The sequence below is a fragment of the Staurois parvus genome, unplaced genomic scaffold (genome assembly GCF_062004578.1).
Source record: "Staurois parvus isolate SC_StPar_1 unplaced genomic scaffold, SC_StPar_1.0 ptg000631l, whole genome shotgun sequence".
Taxonomy (NCBI): Eukaryota; Metazoa; Chordata; class Amphibia; order Anura; family Ranidae; genus Staurois; species Staurois parvus.
Window position 1 is genome coordinate 869,735 of NW_028318427.1, and position 21,072 is coordinate 890,806.

At 44.6% G+C, this 21,072-nt stretch overlaps 1 protein-coding gene across 1 annotated transcript in view; it reads right to left on the reverse strand.

Moving 5' to 3' along the window:
* The window catches only part of SLC44A4 (solute carrier family 44 member 4), a 124,684-nt gene that overhangs the window by 42,597 nt on the left and 61,015 nt on the right, over positions 1–21,072 (reverse strand). Inside the window, exons 3-9 of the mRNA XM_089693402.1 lie at positions 16,821–16,894; positions 5,491–5,572; positions 4,460–4,559; positions 4,193–4,309; positions 3,921–3,981; positions 2,270–2,375; positions 1,439–1,522 (exon numbers count right to left, since the gene is read on the reverse strand). Coding sequence (XP_089549528.1) covers positions 1,439–1,522; positions 2,270–2,375; positions 3,921–3,981; positions 4,193–4,309; positions 4,460–4,559; positions 5,491–5,572; positions 16,821–16,894 — 624 coding nt within the window. The remainder of the gene's footprint in view (positions 1–1,438; positions 1,523–2,269; positions 2,376–3,920; positions 3,982–4,192; positions 4,310–4,459; positions 4,560–5,490; positions 5,573–16,820; positions 16,895–21,072) is intronic.

Genomic DNA, 21,072 nt, shown 5'->3' on the forward strand with positions numbered 1-21,072 from the left:
ATGTAAGGTTTCTTTCACACAGCGGGTTCGATATAATCGCTGTATAAAAGGAAGTTGTTTTTTTTACGAGTACTGTAAAAGGAGCCTTAAACTGACCATAGACGGTTTGAATCTTGGGCGGTTCAGCAGGAACTAGCTGAGATTCGAACCATGTATAGGCAGGCTCAAAGTACCCAAGTTAATCGATCAGCTTTGGTACAATTTGCCTGCCGAATTTTATATGCGATTATTGCTAGTGGCTATCTTAGCAGCTAGCAATAATTACTATGTTCTACCAGTGGGGACGGCCCTTCACCCCCCCCCCCCCCCCATCTTCGCGCTAGGAGAACACAACAGCTCCACGGAGGGATTTCCCCATCAATGCCAACTGTGTTGATGGGGGATTCAAGCAAACAAATTTGCTCCATCTATGGCCTGCCTAAGTGATGTGTCAGCAAGGAGAGACTGAAAAATTGGGTTGAAAATTGCTCTGCCCAATTTCTTACAGTCAGTGCTACATGAAAAACAAGATACCATCTTGATCTTTGTCAGAAATTGGGCAGAGCAGTTTTCAACCCAATTTATCAAAGTCCAGTGGCTGGATGGAAAAAAAAAAACTATATATATATATATATATATATTTTTTTAATTTTATTTATATATACATACATACACACACCAGCAGAAGGCGGTCCGAGCACCCCATGTGAAAGGCAGGATCAGTCCTTGGCTGGCCATGCCCCCATACAAGTCCTGACCAATGACACAAGGAAGCACCACCTGACACTTTGTTGGCATCAGTCAGAGTCCAGAGGAAGTAGGGGGGAGGGATCTGTGAGTGTGCATGCCGCTTATAGTGTTACCCGCATTGCATGGCAGCTCCTGTGTTATGGAGCACTAAGTTCACAGCTCAGCTATTCGTGACAAACAATCGTTTTGGGACTCAGTCCGGGACAGGGTCACATCGGGACAGCTGTCAAATATTCGTGAGTGTCCCGGGCAATTCGGGACTGTTGGCAACTATGCATAATGTGTCAGTATATACCTTTAACTGAAATCTATGAATCTCAAAAGTGCTCAGAGAACTCTATGAATTTGCTGAGCAACTACCAGGTTCTACTAACTGCCGCTTCCTCCTTTCATGTGGCAATGCTTAGTCTTTTGATAGGTCACACGGGAATTGAGCATTGCCCTATAATATATGGTGGTGCCATGGCTTCACATCAACTACCAAGAAATCATCAATTTTAAAGTAAATTCTGACAAGAGCTACAGACTAAATTTATAATACATGCTTTTACTGTACGCCCCACATTTCACAACCGTCATAAGCTCGACAACTCAACAAAAATGGAAAGAATGGATAATCCTCCAACCTTTTTAGAGGAGATATATGACAGTAGCTGCAGAAAAATATTGCTCAAACGAATGAAAAAAATAAATAAAATCTGCTACTCACATGAGGATCCAGGACCACGACTTTGCAAAATCCTCAAAAATCTTTTTGCTTAGATTCTGAAAGTTCAAGGCGTTGGCAATTGTTCTAAAGTTCATTTGAGAGAGACACAGAAATAAGAGTGAGCCAGATAAAATTATATAATCTTGTAATAGATAAAAAGACAGAAAATCAGAGCCAGATTAGGACTATGAAGACAGCAAATTATGCAATAGGTCCCTTTACCAGATGACCAAGATATCCATGACCCAGGATTCCTGCACCTCCCCAGAACCTAGGGCATGTGGCACAGTCTGATCCTCTTTTTTAACATGCTTTGATAAGTTTTCTAAATCACATTTTTAAAATAAAACCATAAAAAGAAACAACAATCAAGTCTCCAGTGCCCAGACTATAACAGGGTCTGCACTAGCTCCCAAAATACTAGAGGTGATCATTCATTGGAATCGGTCTCCTTATTTTTAGGTGAACTCTAGGAGCTCATGCACACAGTCATACAGGCCCTTGCAGTATGAAGAAACATTTTTATACATCTGGAGTAGGGTGCAAGCGGCTTGTTTTGTCGATGGAGACCAGCATCTATACGAATTCACCCGCACATCTAAGTTTGACAGTTACAAGGGGACGGGTGTACAGCCCAGAATGCAGAGAGGCTGCCAGTGTGCAGCTCCATACGCATACACAAACAGGTCATAACAATGAATTTTCATATGCTTAAATATGAAACCTGTCCGGCTTCATCAAGTCACAACAAATTCCCTTATTTCTGAGAAATTGAGGGCACGGAGCAAACCAGAGCACAAATAACTGACCATGGGATGATCTTGGACTTACTTGGCAGCATCTGTAACAGTGTTCTTCGTAGCATTACTACTCATGTTGTCAATAGTAAAATTATCTGGATAATTTATGTCGACTTGGGGGAAACACCTGTTAAAGACTGAGATCAGAAAGAATTTCACATTGACACATGGAGTGGAGATGAAATCAGAAAACAAGTCACAATCATTACACTGTAAAGGACAGAGAGACACAAATAGGCTTGCTGGTGGGAAAATACTAGGACCAGTTTATGAAAATCAGAGCCATTAAATTTGGGTCCATACTGGTACTATTTCCTGGGACTGACAACTGGATTTTTTTTAGCCGACTTCCAGTTATAGGAAACTGTATTTGGGACTTGGTCATAAATGTGATGGCCTCCCAGCACCTATCCATTAAACCGGATAATTGATCAGAGGGTCCCTGTCAACACCCCTTTGATATCACAGAAAAAGCAATGAAAGGACCTGTGGACAAGCTCTCGTTTTACCACCAATGAAGAAACATCTGTCAAGTTAAGAGCCGATAACACCTTGCTCATGGACTGACTTTGCTAAAACCAGAACATTGCAAGTATTCTCCATTTTCACCTCCTTCTTATTGTTCTGTTGCTTTATTGCGCTCTATTTCTTTGTAACATCTTTTATGTAAATATTTTATTTGCACCATTTTGACCTTTTCAGTATTAAACCCTATTTGGAAAAGTGTTGAAATTGTCTCTAAAGCTTTTAATGCAAACTAAACAATCTTGAAGAGTACTACTGTGTATGACAGATCTCTGAATATACCTGTCTGTGGTGACAGTGTGTGTACAGACGTTTATTGTTCACATTTGTACTTGCTAACAATGTGAAGGGTTGATAGACTCAATGCTATCTGGTGGTAGTTTGGAATCTGAAGGGTTAATTGCTAATTAACTTAACCCAGTGACAATCAATCACTCTCAGGTTGCAGCTGAGAGTGGCATTGTTACGCAATTGTCAAAGTACGACAGCAAAGAAAGCTGAAAATTGGCCTGGGCACGAAGGGGTTAGAAGTGTGTGTGTGTGCGTGTGGGGGGGGGGGGGGGAGGGTTGTGGTTCCTGCACCTATTTTCCAAGAAAAAAGCCCTAGTTCCGGGGCTCAGATAACGAACATACTTAAAATGCATTAAATATGTATGCATATATCATTTTCTAGGAAGATTGTAGTTAAAATGGATGGTTTGGTAACAGGGTCTCTTTAATGATATTTTTTGGTTTTTATTCCTCTTCCTATAACTGCCCATCATGTCACAGGCTAACGACAACACACAAGCACCCCTATCCTAGACTGATGATTACTTGGCACTGCAAGCAGTAAAGGTAGGCATCCATAAACATCTCTGATGCCCTGTATATCAGTTGCTGGGAAGTGAGAGCTCACAGTCCACTAAGCATGACCAGCTGAAACAACCATGAGTCTGTGCTAGTTTGCAGATGTTGCCACCCAAAATGTGTCAGGCCCAAGCTGACCTTCCTCCATGGAAAACAAAAAAAGGGGTGGGGTTATTTTATTGTGAGTGCTAGCCAAAACCCAAATTGTGCAGAATCTGTGATCTACATTGTTTAACTAAGAGGTTCAAAGGAATCCGAGAGGCTCGAAGGCAGAACAAAATCTTTGTAAAAGCACTGGAGGTACTTACTAGGTTTAGAGGGAACCAGGAAGACAGGACATAGCTCCTTAGCAGCAATTTCACTTACACTCTGTATGGCAGGAAGAGAAAACAGAGAATAACTGCATTAATACAGATGCAGATCCACTTTTTAGCTGGGACAGAAACAAATGTTTGAACATAACAAAATTATTATACATAAGAGTACTATTAGATAAACCTGTGAGGAGGTACAGTATGGTCAGATATTCAAATTAGCAATGCACTCAAAGCTAGTTAGTGGCTTTTCATTCCCTACTTACCAGTTGAGTAGTAGTTAGGTTAATACTCGGCTGACAGAATGTCTGGTTATAGACATTTTTCGGGCTGCCAATTGGTATAGCTGCTCTGAAATATTGAGGACATTCTGAGACACAAACCTAGAGAGCAGAAAACCATATGAGCAACTGATATGGCAAACAATAATAAGGGATGGAGAGAAACACAGAGTACTGCAGAAAGAAGTGGGAAATTTCAGTTAATGGAAGGCATGAGTCAAAGGTTAGCACATGAATATCTAGTGTAGCTACCTGGGTGGTGGGACACTGCAGTCCATTCATCGATGCTGCCAATACATTTGTACCAGTGATACACTTCAATAAGTCAAAATATAGCACAAAGGGCTTGTTACTGGAAAACAAAATTACATTATTAGTTATACAGGCAGAAGTGTTGAACCACAATCACATAGGAAAAGATTAATAAGTGAGAACAGATCATTAGGTCCCAAAGGTAAAACAGTGCAGATAAAAAAAGGCACACTTTGGTCCAGATACAGAGAATGAGTGAAAGCTGAAGAGGAATGAAGAGTCATGTTCATGTAGTGGAGGCAAGGGATGGAGTGTTAGATTCATATAAGAGAAGAGGTGAGGGATGAAGAGCCATGATCATGTAGAAGAAGTAAAAAGAATGGAGACTCCAAGAAATATTGCAAAAGAAACCAATGGGGTGCCTCTGTCATATGGGAAAAAGGGGGAGCAACTCACAGTTATGGGTATATAGAAAGAGAAAGGGATGAAGTGTAAGGGTCACATAGGAGAAGGGGTGACGGATGATGGGTCATGGTCTTGTAGAAAAAGAAAAAGGATGAAGTGTCCAGGCAATATAGAAAAGTGAAGGAATGAAGTGTCAGGAGTTTATGGAAGAAAAGTAATTTGGGTAAACACAGCAGATAAAAGGGATGAAACTTCAGGTTCCCATGGTAAAAAAAAAAAAAGGAAGAGATTCAGAGTCAGTTTCATATACAAAAGAGGAAAGGGATGGTGGGACAGGGTCACAATCACAAAGAAGAGGAAATTAATAGAGGCACGGGGCCTCATGGAAGAAGTGAGGGATGAATTGAGTAAACTGTTAGATTATCTGGATTAAATGGGGAAAAAGCCAGGGATGCATAAACAGAGTAATGTAGTGTAGGATTTGATATTAGTTGATGTTGAGATTTATAAATGTAAGTTAAAAGTTATATCAGATGCAATTTCAAAAACGCAATATTAAAAAGAAGAGCTTGTCTGGATAACAAAGTACTGTAAGTAGGAAATCTGAACTACCTAGGTATAAGTACTTACCTGTTTCTCCAAATCCACAGTAGAATCCAGTGGAATTTCTTGGATAGACCACTTGGCGAGGGTCACCATACAGCCATGCTGAAAAATAAAGTGTCCATCCAGGCAACATAAGCATACATCTAAAATCATATAAACTATTATTGTCTCAAGCTCGACCAGCGTAAGTATCCAATTAATGAATACTTACTTACTTATTTACATACTAAGTTCAACTTAGGAACGTGCCATCAACGGGAAAGCATATACAAGCTGTAGCTGAAGGATTTATATAGGCATGACCCAACTTTACTCACAAACCTCCCTCTCTAGTGCATGACCCAACATTAAACGTTTTGTCTATCTTGTTTCTTGGAGTGTGAAACAGCTTTTTATTAATCTCCACATCATGTTTACCAGGCTTTTAAATTTTTGTAGGGTCTGCTAATGGGAGGTCTGTTCCTATTGCCATAGACAAACCCCCTGAACTACATCTCCCACGGGCCCATTGCCAATGCACAATGTGTGGGTAGTCTGCTAAGAGTACAGGCGACAGCATTATTTTGCTGGGAAAGAAATCAGCAGATGTTTCAAATACACCATAAGTGAATAAATGATAGCAACATACAGTATTTAATTGTGTTTTCTTTGATACAACTTTAAGTTTATTCCTGCCCAGTTATTTTTTGTTATTGGCCCCCCCCTCCCATGCGTGATATACATTACTAGCTAGCATGTCAACCTCATCAGGGATATTTTATTAAACCAACATTTAAAAAAAAAAAAAAAACAATTTGACTGGTGTGTGTTCTTCTAAATATTGTATCTTTCATATTACCATTTGGGATGCTATGCCAGATCGATCAATGTTCTGTCTACTTCCCTATATACATACTGTATATTCCTTTCTTGGATTCACTATTCTTGCCACATAATAAGGACTGTATGTAGCAGCAGGAGAAATTAATATGCCTTTAGTCACTGTGTGTGCTATTGCCCAAACCTAAAAACCTACTAGAGCAGTGGTTCTCAACCTTCCTAATGCCGCGACCCTTTAATACAGTTCCTCATGTTGTGGTGACCCCCAACCATAAAATTATTTTCATTGCTACTTCATAACTGTAATTTTGCAGTGGGAGGAGTAGTGCCACATCAATGGTGTCAGTGGAAGGAAAAGTGCCCCATCGTTGGAATCAGTGGGAGGAATAGTGTCCCGTCATTGGTATCAGTGGGAGAAATAGTGCCCCATCATTGGTGGCAGTGGAAGGAATAGTGCCCCATCATTGGTATCAGTGGAAGGAATAGTGTCCCATCATTGGTGTCAGTGGGGGGGGATACTGCTGTCAGTGGGGGGGAGGGAATAGTGTCCCATTGTTGGTGTCAGTGGGGGGGAGGGAATAGTGCCCCATCGTTGGTGTCAGTAGGGGGGATGGGGGGGAATAGTGCCCCATCGTTGGTGTCAGTGGGGGGGGAGGGAATAGTGCCCCATCGTTGGTGTCAGTGGGGGGGAGGGAATAGTGCCCCATCTTTGGTGTCAGTGGGGGGGAGGGAATAGTGCCCCATCGTTGGTGTCAGTGGGGGGGGGGGAATAGTGCCCCATCGTTGGTGTCAGTGGGGGGGCGGGAATAGTGCCCCATCGTTGGTGTCAGTGGGGGGGGGGGGAATAGTGCCCCATCGTTGGTGTCAGTGGGGGGGGAGGGAATAGTGCCCCATCGTTGGTGTCAGTGGGGGGGGAGGGAATAGTGCCCCATCGTTGGTGTCAGTGGGGGGGGAGGGAATAGTGCCCCATCGTTGGTGTCAGTGGGGGGGGCGGGAATAGTGCCCCATCGTTGGTGTCAGTGGGGGGGAGGGAATAGTGCCCCATCGTTGGTGTCAGTGGGGGGGAGGGAATAGTGCCCCATCGTTGGTGTCAGTGGGGGGGGAGGGAATAGTGCCCCATCGTTGGTGTCAGTGGGGGGGAGGGAATAGTGCCCCATCGTTGGTGTCAGTGGGGGGGGGAGGGAATAGTGCCCCATCGTTGGTGTCAGTGGGGGGGGGAGGGAATAGTGCCCCATCGTTGGTGTCAGTGGGGGGGGGGAGGGAATAGTGCCCCATCGTTGGTGTCAGTGGGGGGGGGAGGGAATAGTGCCCCATCGTTGGTGTCAGTGGGGGGGGAGGGAATAGTGCCCCATCGTTGGTGTCAGTGGGGGGGAGGGAATAGTGCCCCATCGTTGGTGTCAGTGGGGGGGAGGGAATAGTGCCCCATCGTTGGTGTCAGTGGGGGGGAGGGAATAGTGCCCCATCGTTGGTGTCAGTGGGGGGGAGGGAATAGTGCCCCATCGTTGGTGTCAGTGGGGGGGAGGGAATAGTGCCCCATCGTTGGTGTCAGTGGGGGGGAGGGAATAGTGCCCCATCGTTGGTGTCAGTGGGGGGGAGGGAATAGTGCCCCATCGTTGGTGTCAGTGGGGGGGAGGGAATAGTGCCCCATCGTTGGTGTCAGTGGGGGGGAGGGAATAGTGCCCCATCGTTGGTGTCAGTGGGGGGGAGGGAATAGTGCCCCATCGTTGGTGTCAGTGGGGGGGAGGGAATAGTGCCCCATCGTTGGTGTCAGTGGGGGGGAGGGAATAGTGCCCCATCGTTGGTGTCAGTGGGGGGGAGGGAATAGTGCCCCATCGTTGGTGTCAGTGGGGGGGAGGGAATAGTGCCCCATCGTTGGTGTCAGTGGGGGGGGGGAGGGAATAGTGCCCCATCGTTGGTGTCAGTGGGGGGGGGGAGGGAATAGTGCCCCATCGTTGGAGTCAGTGGGGGGGGGGAGGGAATAGTGCCCCATCGTTGGTGTCAGTGGGGGGGGGAGGGAATAGTGCCCCATCGTTGGTGTCAGTGGGGGGGAGGGAATAGTGCCCCAGCGTTGGTGTCAGTGGGGGGGAGGGAATAGTGCCTCATCGTTGGTGTCAGTGGGGGGGGGAGGGAATAGTGCCCCATCGTTGGTGTCAGTGGAGGGGGGGAGGGAATAGTGCCCCATCGTTGGTGTCAGTGGGGGGGGAGGGAATAGTGCCCCATCGTTGGTGTCAGTGGGGGGGAGGGAATAGTGCCCCATCGTTGGTGTCAGTGGGGGGGGAGGGAATAGTGCCCCATCGTTGGTGTCAGTGGGGGGGAGGAAATAGTGCCCCATCGTTGGTGTCAGTGGGGGGGGATGGGGGGGGGGATAGTGCCCCATCGTTGGTGTCAGTGGGGGGGGGATGGGGGGGGGGATAGTGCCCCATCGTTGGTGTCAGTGGGGGGGGATGGGGGGGAATAGTGCCCCATCATTGGTGTCAGTGGGGGGGAGGGAATAGTGCCCCATCGTTGGTGTCAGTGGGGGGAGGGAATAGTGCCCCATCGTTGGTGTCAGTGGGGGGGAGGGAATAGTGCCCCATCGTTGGTGTCAGTGGGGGGGGGGGGAATAGTGCCCCATCGTTGGTGTCAGTGGGGGGGAGGAATAGTGCCCCAACGTTGGTGTCAGTGGGGGGAGGAATAGTGCCCCATCGTTGGTGTCAGTGGGGGGAGGAATAGTGCCCCATCGTTGGTGTCACTCGATCTTCTTTGATCTTCGCGCTGCTGCTCGGCTCCTCCTCTCCAAGCTCCAACTCCTCTCTGGTGATTGGCCGCCTGTGTGCCTTTCCTGATCTACATTTCCGGTGGCCAATCACCGGCGAGAAGGTGGAGCGGTTGAGTGATCCTGGGGGTGTGGCCAGATGACAGGGGAGGCATGCCATCCCGCCCACACATCGCGGTCCAGGGAAATGTGGGCGTATCTGCATGTGGGCGGACCCGCCTGGAGATGGATAGAGGAGCAGTGTCTCGGTTCCTAAGACCATTGGAAAGGGTCGTTCGACCCCCAAGGGGGCCGCAACCCACAGGTTGAGAACTGCTGTACTAGAGAATCATTTTCTTTCCAAGAATTTTCCCCAGGGAATCCTCCTGTCCAGCTAAACTTGCTGGTGATAATCCCCCCCCTTTGCATATCATATGCCAAATTAACCCACTGTAATTCCCATTATTCCCATGAGCATTTCCTTAAAAGTTTTTTTCTCCAACATATTGGGTAGTTTAGGGTTGGTTTTGGGTCTGTGCTAGTTGGAATAGTAATGCCAGTTTGAACTAAATAGAAAAAAAGAGTTAATAATAGGAACAACAGTTGGTTATTGTGGCATTTGGTTTGTAGGAGGGAAGATTATCCTGGCAGTTTATCCAAGGAGGAAGACTGTAGAACCCTGGGGAACCTTTTTGAAAAGGAATTGATCCTCTAGTACAGTGGTTCTCAACCTTCCTAATGCCGTGACCCTTTAATACAGTTCCTCATGTTGTGGTGACCCCCAACCATAAAATTATTTACCCAGTAATTATAATTCATGAGTGTCGTTTTACCTCCAATACTGCTGCTTTCAACACAATAGCTGCTTTTAACAGAGTAGCTGCTTTCAACACAGCAGCTGCTTTCTACACATCGGAAAGGTAGGTAGGCCTGATGGGGATCTTCTCCTACAGTCCAACTTCCTTACAGGTGGCAGAAAACACTTTTTTGTAATAAACCAAAAAAGACTTTAACGTGACAGACCTTTCAGTTCAGAAATATGGGTGGCTCATTGCTGATGTGGCAATAGAATGGACAGACATAAATGTGCTTTGCTTAGCTAACACAGATATGATTTCATATCTTTTGCTGGGTAAACGGAGTCCAGATTACACCAGGAATTTTCCTGCCAGGCTTGCGTTTAGAGAATAGGTTTCTCTGTTCATCTCAGGTATAAATTCTATCAAAGGTAGCACCACCGTTGGTTTGGCCGCCATGTTATGTACCAAACCGTAGGCTGTGATAATGTCATTGACCCTCCTCCTAGCTCAGTATTAAAGCAAGAAAATTAAAGTCATGGAGCTGAGGTAAGTATAAAAAGTAGGGCAGGGGAAGGAGAAGTAAGCCATGGCTGCAGACAGAATGGCTTGCTACACCACCTCTCGGCCTAGTAGTTGCTGTTCCAACAACAGCACATACAGCCCAGGAAAAAGCCACTTCTGTTCCACACTGAATACAATTAAAGTGATTGTAAAGGAGCTTTTTTTTTTTTAAATAACAAATATGTTATACTTACCTGCAATGGTTTTGCACAGAGGAGCCCCAATCCTCCTCTTCTGGAATCCTATGCCAGCACTCCTGGCTCCTCCTGCCTTCAAATAACTCCACCCCCCCAGCAAGCTGCTTGCTGGGGGCTACTCGTGCAGGCCCGACCCCAACCCACACTGTGTGCGTCTATTAACATACACAGTACGGCTCAGGCCCACCCCCTGCTCCCTTGTCATTGGATTTGATTGACAGCAGTAGGAGCCAATGGTTCCCGCTGCTCTCACTGAGTCCAGTGAGGAAGGAGAGAGAGAGCAGCTCCTCTACTCCCAGGCACAGCTGATGCAGAGATTGCAGTAAGGTAAAAAACCTTTACAACCACTCTGCCAGGCCTCTGCACCACCTCCATCTATAGGAGGCTGGAGCTTAATAAAATTGGAGGTGCTGAGATATATTGGAGCAAAGCCAGATAAACACGAGCATGGCTTAGTTTGCCATTAACATGGACTTTCCAAAGTTTGTAGTTATACATTTTTTCTTTCATGATGATATATGAGAGACACAGGGGCCCTAGTGCAAAACTGAGCAAGGCCTATGCCTATCTAAATAAATAAAAAAAAGTACACTCACACAGCCAAATCAGCTATGGTGTTGCTTGTTCACTGTGGCTATCTGCGGCTGAGATCTCAGCTATTTGCAGACAACCGCAGATAGGAAGTCTGTACAAGTCAATGACAGGCTGATAGGAGCTGCAGTTGTCTGCATGTATCCACATATCAAATGGTTACAAGCAGCTAAGCAGGGATGATCAGGCCTGTCTGCATCCAGGGTCGATCATTTATCCCTAACTGCATGTAACTGCTCAATGTGGAGATACATGCAGATATATGCTTGCAGTGGCGGACAACCATATCTTTCATCAGCCTATCATTGACTTGTACAGGCTTCTTGGCCACAGCTGTCCATAAACACCAGGCCTTCCGGTCGCAGATATCTGCAGTACACCTGCTGCAATACGGCCAATTTGGCTTCAAGAATGAAGCCTACAGATCATCTCTGGTTCCTTCTCTGTTTATAACAGTTTACATTTTCTTTATTATTATTATTTATTTCAGGTACTTCTATAGTGCCATCAATTTACACAGTGCTTTACATACATATATTGTACATTCATCAGTCCCTAACCCTCGAGGAGCGTACAATCTAAAGTCCCTAACTTACATTCATACATACACATACTAGGGTAAATTTAGACAGCAGCCAATTGACCTACCCACATGTCTTTGGAGTGTAGGAGGAAACCGGAGCACACGGAGGAAACCCACACAGGCACAGGGAGAACATGCAAACTCCAGGCAGGTGGTGCTGTGGCTGGGATTCGAACCAACGAACCTAGTACTGCCAGGTAGAAGTGCTAACCACTTAGCCACTGTGCTGCCCTATATAAACCTAGTTTTAGAATATGCTGGTTGCACAGGTCCCGTTTAGACGTATGAAGAGGATGGGCACATGCAGGAGCAGTCACCAGCAGATGTATGGCCAACAGGGCCTGAAACATATTTCCATGGCAGAAAAGGTTAATGCTGATTTTCTCATGGAGGTTTCAAATGCTACATATTTACCAAAACTACAAAAAAAATGAGTAACAGTTTGAAGAAAGACTTCAGCCAAAATTTTTTTCTATTTTGGTAAGATCATGGGAGGGTTAGGACCTCTGTCAGGTCTTCATTACTGTCTATGAAACTGTTGGGGGCATTTACTTTTTGTTCCAGTCTTTGTTGTCACCAGCCAATCACTCCTATGGCCAGCTCAACTTCCCACCTGCAAAACAGCTGGGATTTTTATGCTAGAGCTCATTTCATCTCTTATAATACAAAAATGCTAAAAAACTATAAAAAACCTGAACTAAAAGAAGTGTGGGAAAGTGGGAAGAGCGCTGTCTTGATATTTATCGCTTTGGTTGGTTGCCCTGTTTGGGTTGATAGTGGCTCTCCTTAAACATATTCCTTATTTATATTTTTTTGAGTTCCAGAGGCGCTGTTATTCATTTCGTCTCTCACCGTTCGTGTGGATGAGCCCCAATAGTCTGACAGCCTACCCCTATGCTATGCTAAGAAAAAATACTAAAAAGAAAAAAAAAGGAATCGTATTTCAACACACTTTCCATATTATCTCCATAGAATTAATTTCATAATTAGCCCGCTAGAGGCTGTGACAGCAGATAACATGTACAGTCACACACACTATACCCCCTCTGGTTACACAATTAGTCAAAAACCTCCAGTTAGAATGACGGTCTTCTGGAATTAATCACTTAATGTGTGTAGATGTTCGCAATGTTTGCAGATAAACGTATCTGCTGTGATAACGGTAAGAGATCTGCTGCTCCCATCTTTACAAGACCTCATATTGGCAAAGTGTTTTTACAGCCTAGCTTAATCATATATGATAAGACAAAACCTACATATCAGACTACTGACTGTATGAGAACATACACTGTGTACATTTTTACAGTCCCTTGCTTCAGAAATTTGATTGCCGATGCAATCTCTGCCTTCACTTGTGTGCATTCTATGCAAACCCAAATAAAGAGCTATTCCAGGCAGCAAATGAAAGCAAAAATTGAGCTACTCATGTACACTGCAACTGCTAAACTGAGGTTCAGGAGCTTTTCGGCATTTTTTTCAGCAGCCCCTGAACTCTCCCTAATGTTTTCCTATGTGTCCATGTACACATCGTCATTTACAGGCAGTTGAGTTTAGTTGGTTTTTTTAACGCACCGAACTTGTGTTCAGGAGTAGATTTTACCGGTGTTTCAAATGGCAAACGCTTGTAAACACGTGTAAATGAATGTAAATGTGGTTAACCGCAGCTAATAAGCATTTTTTAACTGTTCCATATCCAGATGCTGTCCAGAGCCTTTTTTCATCATCAGAAATGCATGCAAAGCGTTTTCCATTTATTCAAATGGACCCGGTACACCAGCGCAGTCAGTTCCAGGTTCGGCATTATGCTCATGATGGGATCCATAGTGAATACATCCAGAAAAGACAGGTCATCTAAACACATACTGCTCTCTCTCTGCTTCTGCGCTCTCCATTTCTCTCAAAATGTCTGAGGTGATTGTAGCCGTATTAGTGCATTTGCGACAGGAACAATTGAGTACTGTCCGTGATACTTTTTTTTATTTGCACTAACATACAATTTTGAGGACAAGCTTTCGGGGTATGTCCCCTTCTTCAGGTCTAAGCAGTACTATTACAAATCACAAAGTTTAAGCAGAATGTTAGAATTATCATTCTATTTGACACAAGAGATAACGGCCTTAACTTGGACATGGGATTCCTCAATCATTATCCAACAGTTTTATGACTATTAGCTGAAGCTTGACTCCCTCTGTGTGAGTGTAGTATTCCCCTCCCCCCCTCGCTTTTGCTGTATCTTATCTGTAGCCTTTTTTTTTTTTTTTCATCCCTTCTGCTTAAACTTTGTGATTTGTAATAGTACTGCTTGGACTTTGAAGAAGGGGACATACCCCGAAAGATTGTCCTCAAAATTGTATGTTAGTGCAAATAAAAAAAAGTATCACGGACAGTACTCAATTGTTTCTGTCTCAAAATGTCTGAAATAGGTAATTACTATTTTTCAGTGCATTCTGGGCATTTGGAAAGGTCTCCTGAGCAGGAGCGGACTGGCAACTCCTGGGGCCCCCAGGCAATTGGGGATCATGGGGCCTGTGTCCTTGCCCACACTCAAACACACCCAAAAAAGCCTATAAAAAAGGTACCAGGGGCATTTTATGGGGCCCCCTACTGACCCCTGGCCCTTGGGCAGTGCCCGAGTGCTCGAATGGTCAGTCAGCCCCTGCTCCTGAGGTTATTTTTTATAAACGCAAACGCGCATAAATGCGGTATGCAAAAGTGGCTAAACGGAAGTTTATTTAGCCTACGTTTTTCAGCTGTCAGTTTCCATCGTTCAGAAGGGTTTTCCAAATGCCCCGTGTACATGAGTCCTAATAATACCTAGAAAACAATGCAACACTGCTAAAATAATAACATTTACTCTGTATACTTTAAAGATGAACTCCTGGAATGAGACAAAATGTACCATTGCAGTAAGGCCCCCTGCACTGCATGGGTTACATGCTCGTTTAGTCTAGGAGTGCAGAAATAAAGTATAATACTTACCTTATTCCAGGCTCTGGACATCTACAGTGCTGTCCTCAAGGTCCAGGCCGTGAGCAGTCCCTCAGCATCATGCTGCACAGCACAAGACCATTACCGCTGCATTATACATGACGTGGCAAGCCTGCAACCGCGGCCCGAAGCTGCTTAGAGAGGTGGCAGCACTGGACTATCTGCATGGATTGAGGGATCCTGCTGGATCCACTAGTAAGGCAAGTAATACACCTTCTCTCTGCACCCCTAGACTATATGAGCATTTAAAGTGCTTTTACAGTCTAAGCATTGTGTACCTTACTGGATTACTTGCATTAAGGTAAAAAATGTTTATGTAAAAGTATCATATTCCTTAACCCCCCCCTTATACTTACCAGAGTCCTCACTCGATCCAGTGATGTGCCCCTCTGCAGAGGCTCTCCCCTCTTCTCACAGGCTTTGCTGAGAGCAGCGGAAGCCACGAGGCAGCGGAGAATGGGGCCGAGCCGCGATGTCTGTGTCAAAGGGCACGGGCAGCGCAGCTTGGGATCAAGCCCACAGGTGTGCTATGATAGAAAGTGGCTTCTTATGGTATAGTACACGGAGAAAAAGAGGAAAGGAGGTGCCTGAAGTGTTGGTGGGGGGCCCAAAAAGAGGGAAGGTAAATAGAAACCCACTTGTTATTTTAAAAAATAAAATGTAAGACTTTAAATTCACATTAACCCCTGTGTAATTCCAGGAGTTCAGCATTAATCTAAATGTTCTGCTCCATTGCAGCAAGATTCCAGAGAACATCCCAGAAAGTTATGAGCAGGACTTTGGATAAGGGGGTACCACCGGTCCTCCTGTACGGGGCCCAAGCCAGCAGAGGGACCCAGGCAGCTAGGTGAATTGGATGTGGGCAGGTAGGGTGATTGGCACGACGAGGGCAAGCACTGGAACTAATCCCCTGTTTGGCTCTCTGTTCTCTCTCTCCTTCTCCTCTCCCTCACGCTGGCTTTCAGCTGCTGCAGAGAAGAGCCATGCAGGGGATCGGTTCCAGTATTTGAACCTCCCCCCCCCCCCGCTGCACCAATCACCCTCCCAGTGCACCATATGTTTTTCCCGTGTGTCCCTCCTGCCTTTGCAGTTCTGCCAGCTTCCCTCCTCTCCTTCCCACTTGCAGCTGCGAGCACACAATACGATCCTTCAGGATAGATAGTGGGGGAAAGGTCCTGTAAATTTGTCACATTTACCAGCCCCTTCCTTGCCTAAATGAACACGAGAGATTGGCATTAATTACTCACTTGTTCATTCATACCTGAAGCATAGTAAACAGTGTATATTTGGGGGGTCCTGTCAGGTTGGCTGTATGGGGACCTGTGATTTATCACAGCAGCCCTGGTCATGAGGAGTGTATTTTCTCAGGTCCATACTATGTAATTTCCTTTTTTCTCTGATTTCTTTGTTGAAAATCATATTTGAATTTCCAAAGCAGGTTTGTATCTCACTGGTGGCTGTGAGACGTTCTTTAGCTGGCCATACACAGATTTCTCTGTTCAGCCTCTGTCCGTGTTACAAAGTGTGGATGGATGCATATCCCACTGCGGCTATTGTATTAATACAGCCAGCCCCACCAGCTGTCAAAATACCTTAACAGTGCTTCCAAAAAACTGGATGAACGGCAAACAATTGGCTTCTTAGCCAACAATTTTTCAATTATGTAATCAAGGGATGCCAGGCGGGAGAATGGACGACAGTCCCACTCCCCCCACCGAGGGAATTTCATCCGGTACATCAGAAAATCAGTCGAAATCCGCTGTGTGCGCCAGCTTTAACATGAGGCTTTCTGTATAGAAGACAATGTGGAACCTGAAACGGGTATGTTTGGGAACAATTCTCCTGAGCCACAAGCAGAGGTTTTCATAAAACCAGACCGCAGACAAACGTAGTGGATTGGAAAGTAGAATTACAGAAATGCCCATATGAAGTACTTAGCAAGCATGTATAATTCTCAAAGTTTAATTCTCACATTTAACTGAAGCAAGTCTTTTATTATCTTTGCCAAAATCATCCCACAGAGTGGTAAGTGGAAGCAGGTAGAAATGACCCATAGGATCTACACATATTCACTTACCTATTATCCCAACTGCTATGTAACCCAGAATGAATATCATGAACAGGATACAGCATATGATGTCAGTGCAGCTCCTGAATGGAGAAACAAGGAGGCAACAGGTCAGAACAGCAAACCAGAACATACGCAATGTAATGCCACAACAACACACAGTCTTATGCAGGGCTTTTTTCTCTCTGAGAATAGGTGCAGGAACTCCCCCCTTCTGAGTCTCTACTTGTCTTCACCTAACTCCCCAACCCTACCCCCACCCACCTGCAAGCACCTTCCCTTGTATCCACCTCCCAGTACTGCTCCTTTTAGAGAATACAGAGCCAAGTATCATTTTGTGGTGCTATGTAATTTGAACAGAATTTGCCAGCAGCGATATACCCCCCCAGCAACAAATTCTCCCAGCAAAACCTCCAGCAGCACTGAATCGGAAAGCATGCTGGATGTAGGACAGGCCAGTAGCTCAATTGCATATTGAGCAAGTTGTGGCCAGTGATCCATCCTCAAGACCCAGAAACCCAGTGGATCCTCAGTTGGACAGGTCTCCAAGTCTGCTTTGCTTCTACATAACTTTGCACCATATGATACAGATGCTGCCAATGGGTGCTTTAACCAAACAGCCCTGGGCGCTGAGGACTAAAAAATTGAAAGGCATCAATCAGCTGGTCGCATTCTCCATTGCTCTTCCTTTGACGTTGTCCAGGAAATGGTAACCTCCCAGTGTCTGGAAAGGTGTTAGAAAATTTTCTTTAAGGCGTTCTCGAGAAGTTTCATCCTCTGCTTCTTCTGCAAAGGCAGGATGAGCTCCGCAAATTTACAATTGTAATGTGGATCAAGATGGGTTGCCAACCAGTAGGGATCTCTCTCCTCCATACCACGAATCCTCGGGTCTTTTCGCAGGCTTTGCAAATTGAGGGAGCTCATGCAGTGTAAGTTTGATGAGGCATGGAATTCTGGGACCTCTGGGTCACTGAGGATGACATTGTCAGGAACTACCTCCTCCCAACCACGTACTATTCCTGGCTGGGTTTCTGGGGACTGAAAACCATCCCTTGAAGACTGCTGTATGTTATCCTCTACTTCCATGCTGCCACAATCCTCCTCCTCCTTCTGTTTATTATGCCCTGAAGGATTGGCATCTGCATAAAGAAGCCTTGAGAGAAAAGGAAGTCCTCGTCTTCCTCCCGCTGTTCTGCCTCAAGTGCTCTGTCCATGATTCCACGCAGCATGTGCTCCAACAGTAAGACTAGAGGAATATTGTCACTGATACATGTAGTGTTGTGGCTCACCATCCTTGTGGCTTCCTCAAAAGGTGACTGGACACTGCATGCATCTTTAATCAGCAGCCACTGGCATGGCAAAAAGAAGCCAAGCTCCCCTGAGCCTGTCCTTGTGCCATACTCACACAGGTACTCATTGATGTCCCTCTGCTGCATGTGCAGCCACTGCAGCATTGCCAATGTTGAGTTCCAATGTTGTTTGCCCTTCACTATGGTATCAATGGTGGAGGACTTCCTCCAGGTTAAGGGCATATAAGGCAAATAGTAATGACGGATCGTGGCAACCAATTATGTCTGTGAGTCGATCGTACACACTATAAAAGTGTGAAGCTGCACCGCATAGCCACTCCTTATGATTAAGTCCAGAAGTGACGAAACGCAGCAGCGGCAAACGCAGCAACCGGAAGTGACGAACATTGGAACCGGAAGTGACGCGGGAGTGTCCGAGAGCGAGGACCAGCAGTGGTGAGAGCATTGTGCGGTCTTCCCTCTCTGATACTACAGATACATGGATATTTTCATATCTTTGGTCTTGATTTATTCCATTATCTTGTAAGTGAGATTCTTGGGTAGAGATTAAATGATACTGCACCATGTCGGGTCTCTTATCTTTTTTCTATTATGTGATGTTTGTGGAGAGTTACCATCAGAGACAATAATATATTGGAGAATTTGAATCATATATATATATATATATATATATATATATATATATATATATATATGCGCATTTGCCAACCATGAGAATGGAGGCAAATAAATTTGGTGAGTGCACACATGAAGGGGGGAGCATGGCACATTGGAGAAACTATTTAAGCAGTCACATATCCATTATATAACTATAGCTTGAATATGTTTTGGTAAATACCTGAAAAAAACTAAAATTGTGCCTGTGTCCGTGTATGTGTTAACCACTTCCTGTCCAGGGCAATTTTCCCCCTTTTAGCCCCTTCCTGTCCAGGGCAATTTTCAGCTTTCAGAGCTATCACATTTTGAATGACAATTGCGTGGTCATGCAACGCTGTACCCATATGAATTTTTTACCATTTTTTTGAGACAGATAAAACTTTATTTTGGTGGTATTTATTCACCGCTGAGATTTTTATTTTTTTTGCTATGTAAATGAAAATGTCCAAAAATTTAGAAAAAAAGTGTTTTTCTTATAAAATTTTGCAAATAAATAATATTTCATCATAAATCTTGGCCAAAATTTATTCCGTTATCTTTTTAGTAAAAAAAAAATAAGCCAAATTAGTTTATAACCAAAAATTATAGTTTTTAAACATTTTTTTTTTTACATACTGTCACCCTAGGAGTACAGTGTCACCATGGTGACATTGTACTACTTGTGGGGGGTGATGAAGATTTTTTTTTTTTTTTTTTTTTAACACGGATTGCTTTTACACCCATATAGGATGTAAAAGCTATCATTTCTCTTTCTCTCTGTCTGCATTCTTGCAGCCATTGAGAACTACTGATTGAGCTGTGATTGGTCACAGCTTGTCACATGGTACAAGGCTGTTGTGAATAGCCTTGTACCATGTGACCTCTGTGATCATTCACAGATTTCATACGTAGTAAGCAATGATGTCACAAGTGACATCTTGCTTACTACTTTTGCATGTGATCACTGATTGGCCAATCAGTGATCACATGATCGGGACCTCGTACAGAGGTCCCGTCCGACGATCAGTGTTTCACTGTGCCCAGGGAGCGCGCACAAGCAGGGTGCAGGGAGGCCGTTTATAAACGGCCACCCGACCCTGCAGTGCCACCGTCCGGCCGTTTATATACGTTACGGACGGGAGGTGGTTAAGAAAGAAAGAAAACAACTTTGCCTGACTTATATGGCCCTGAACTTCTGAAGCTGCAAAAACAGCTTAGGGCTAAGCAGGCAGTAATAGGTTATAAGGGATCATTCACATTTGTGTTGGGCTGCACTGAGTAACATTGCTTAATTTAACCCCTTGACGTCGATGTCACACAAATATGCGGCCTCACAGAACTGGGCTTTTTTTCGTGGGGCCACATATTTGCGTACCTGTCTTTGTTCTGGGAGCGCGCCGCACGGCATGCTCCCAGCACAAAGACTGTGGTGTCACTGAGAGCCCCGGGTCCCGTTCTAACGATCGGGACCCGGGACGCCCGATTCCGGGTCACACGATCGCTGTGATAGCCTCTAATTGGCTATCACAGTGATCAGTCACTATACAGCCCGGCCCCCTTGTTTTTTTTTTTCTCTCTCTATGAATGGAGGAGAGAGATACATTGTATCTCTCCAACTCCTGGCATAGAAGGGGAAACAAATGTTTGTAAAAAAAAATAAAAAGATAAATAAATATTAAAAAATAAAAAATAAAGAAAAATACCTAGATGAAGGTTTGATCTAGTTCAGTGCCAAGGTAAGTGTTTGGGTCAAGGTCTGGGTCAAATGTCAAAAGGTCAGGATCAAAGATCAGGATTTAAAAAAAAAAATTGGTGTCAGTTAGTATCAATGTTAGTGTATTTTAGGTAAAAAAATAAATAAAATAAAGACAAACAACAATGTGCACTATTGTTTCTGGGCTGTACTACGGGTACAAACAATAAATAACATACACATATATGGTATCGCTGCGATTGTCAAGAGCTGGAGAATTTATTTTGGGTTGTTCTTTGGTGGTAGGTTATGGTAGTAACAAGAAACACACAGCTAAATTAAAAAAAATATATTTTTTTTACTATTTTGGGCCAGTTTTCCTTTGATAATAAAAAAAACAGGAGATATCCATTACCATTTACCACCAAATGAAAGCCCAATTTGTCCTGATAAGAAAAAAAAAAGAAAAAAAAAAAAAGGTATAATTCACCTGGATGTACAAAGCGGTTGTGATATGTACGGTTTTACTAACACATGTCAACGTTGCAAAATTGTGCTTAGGCATTTAGATTTGTGTTACCCTTAGGCGTTAAGGGGTTAACATCCAGGTATGAAACAGCAT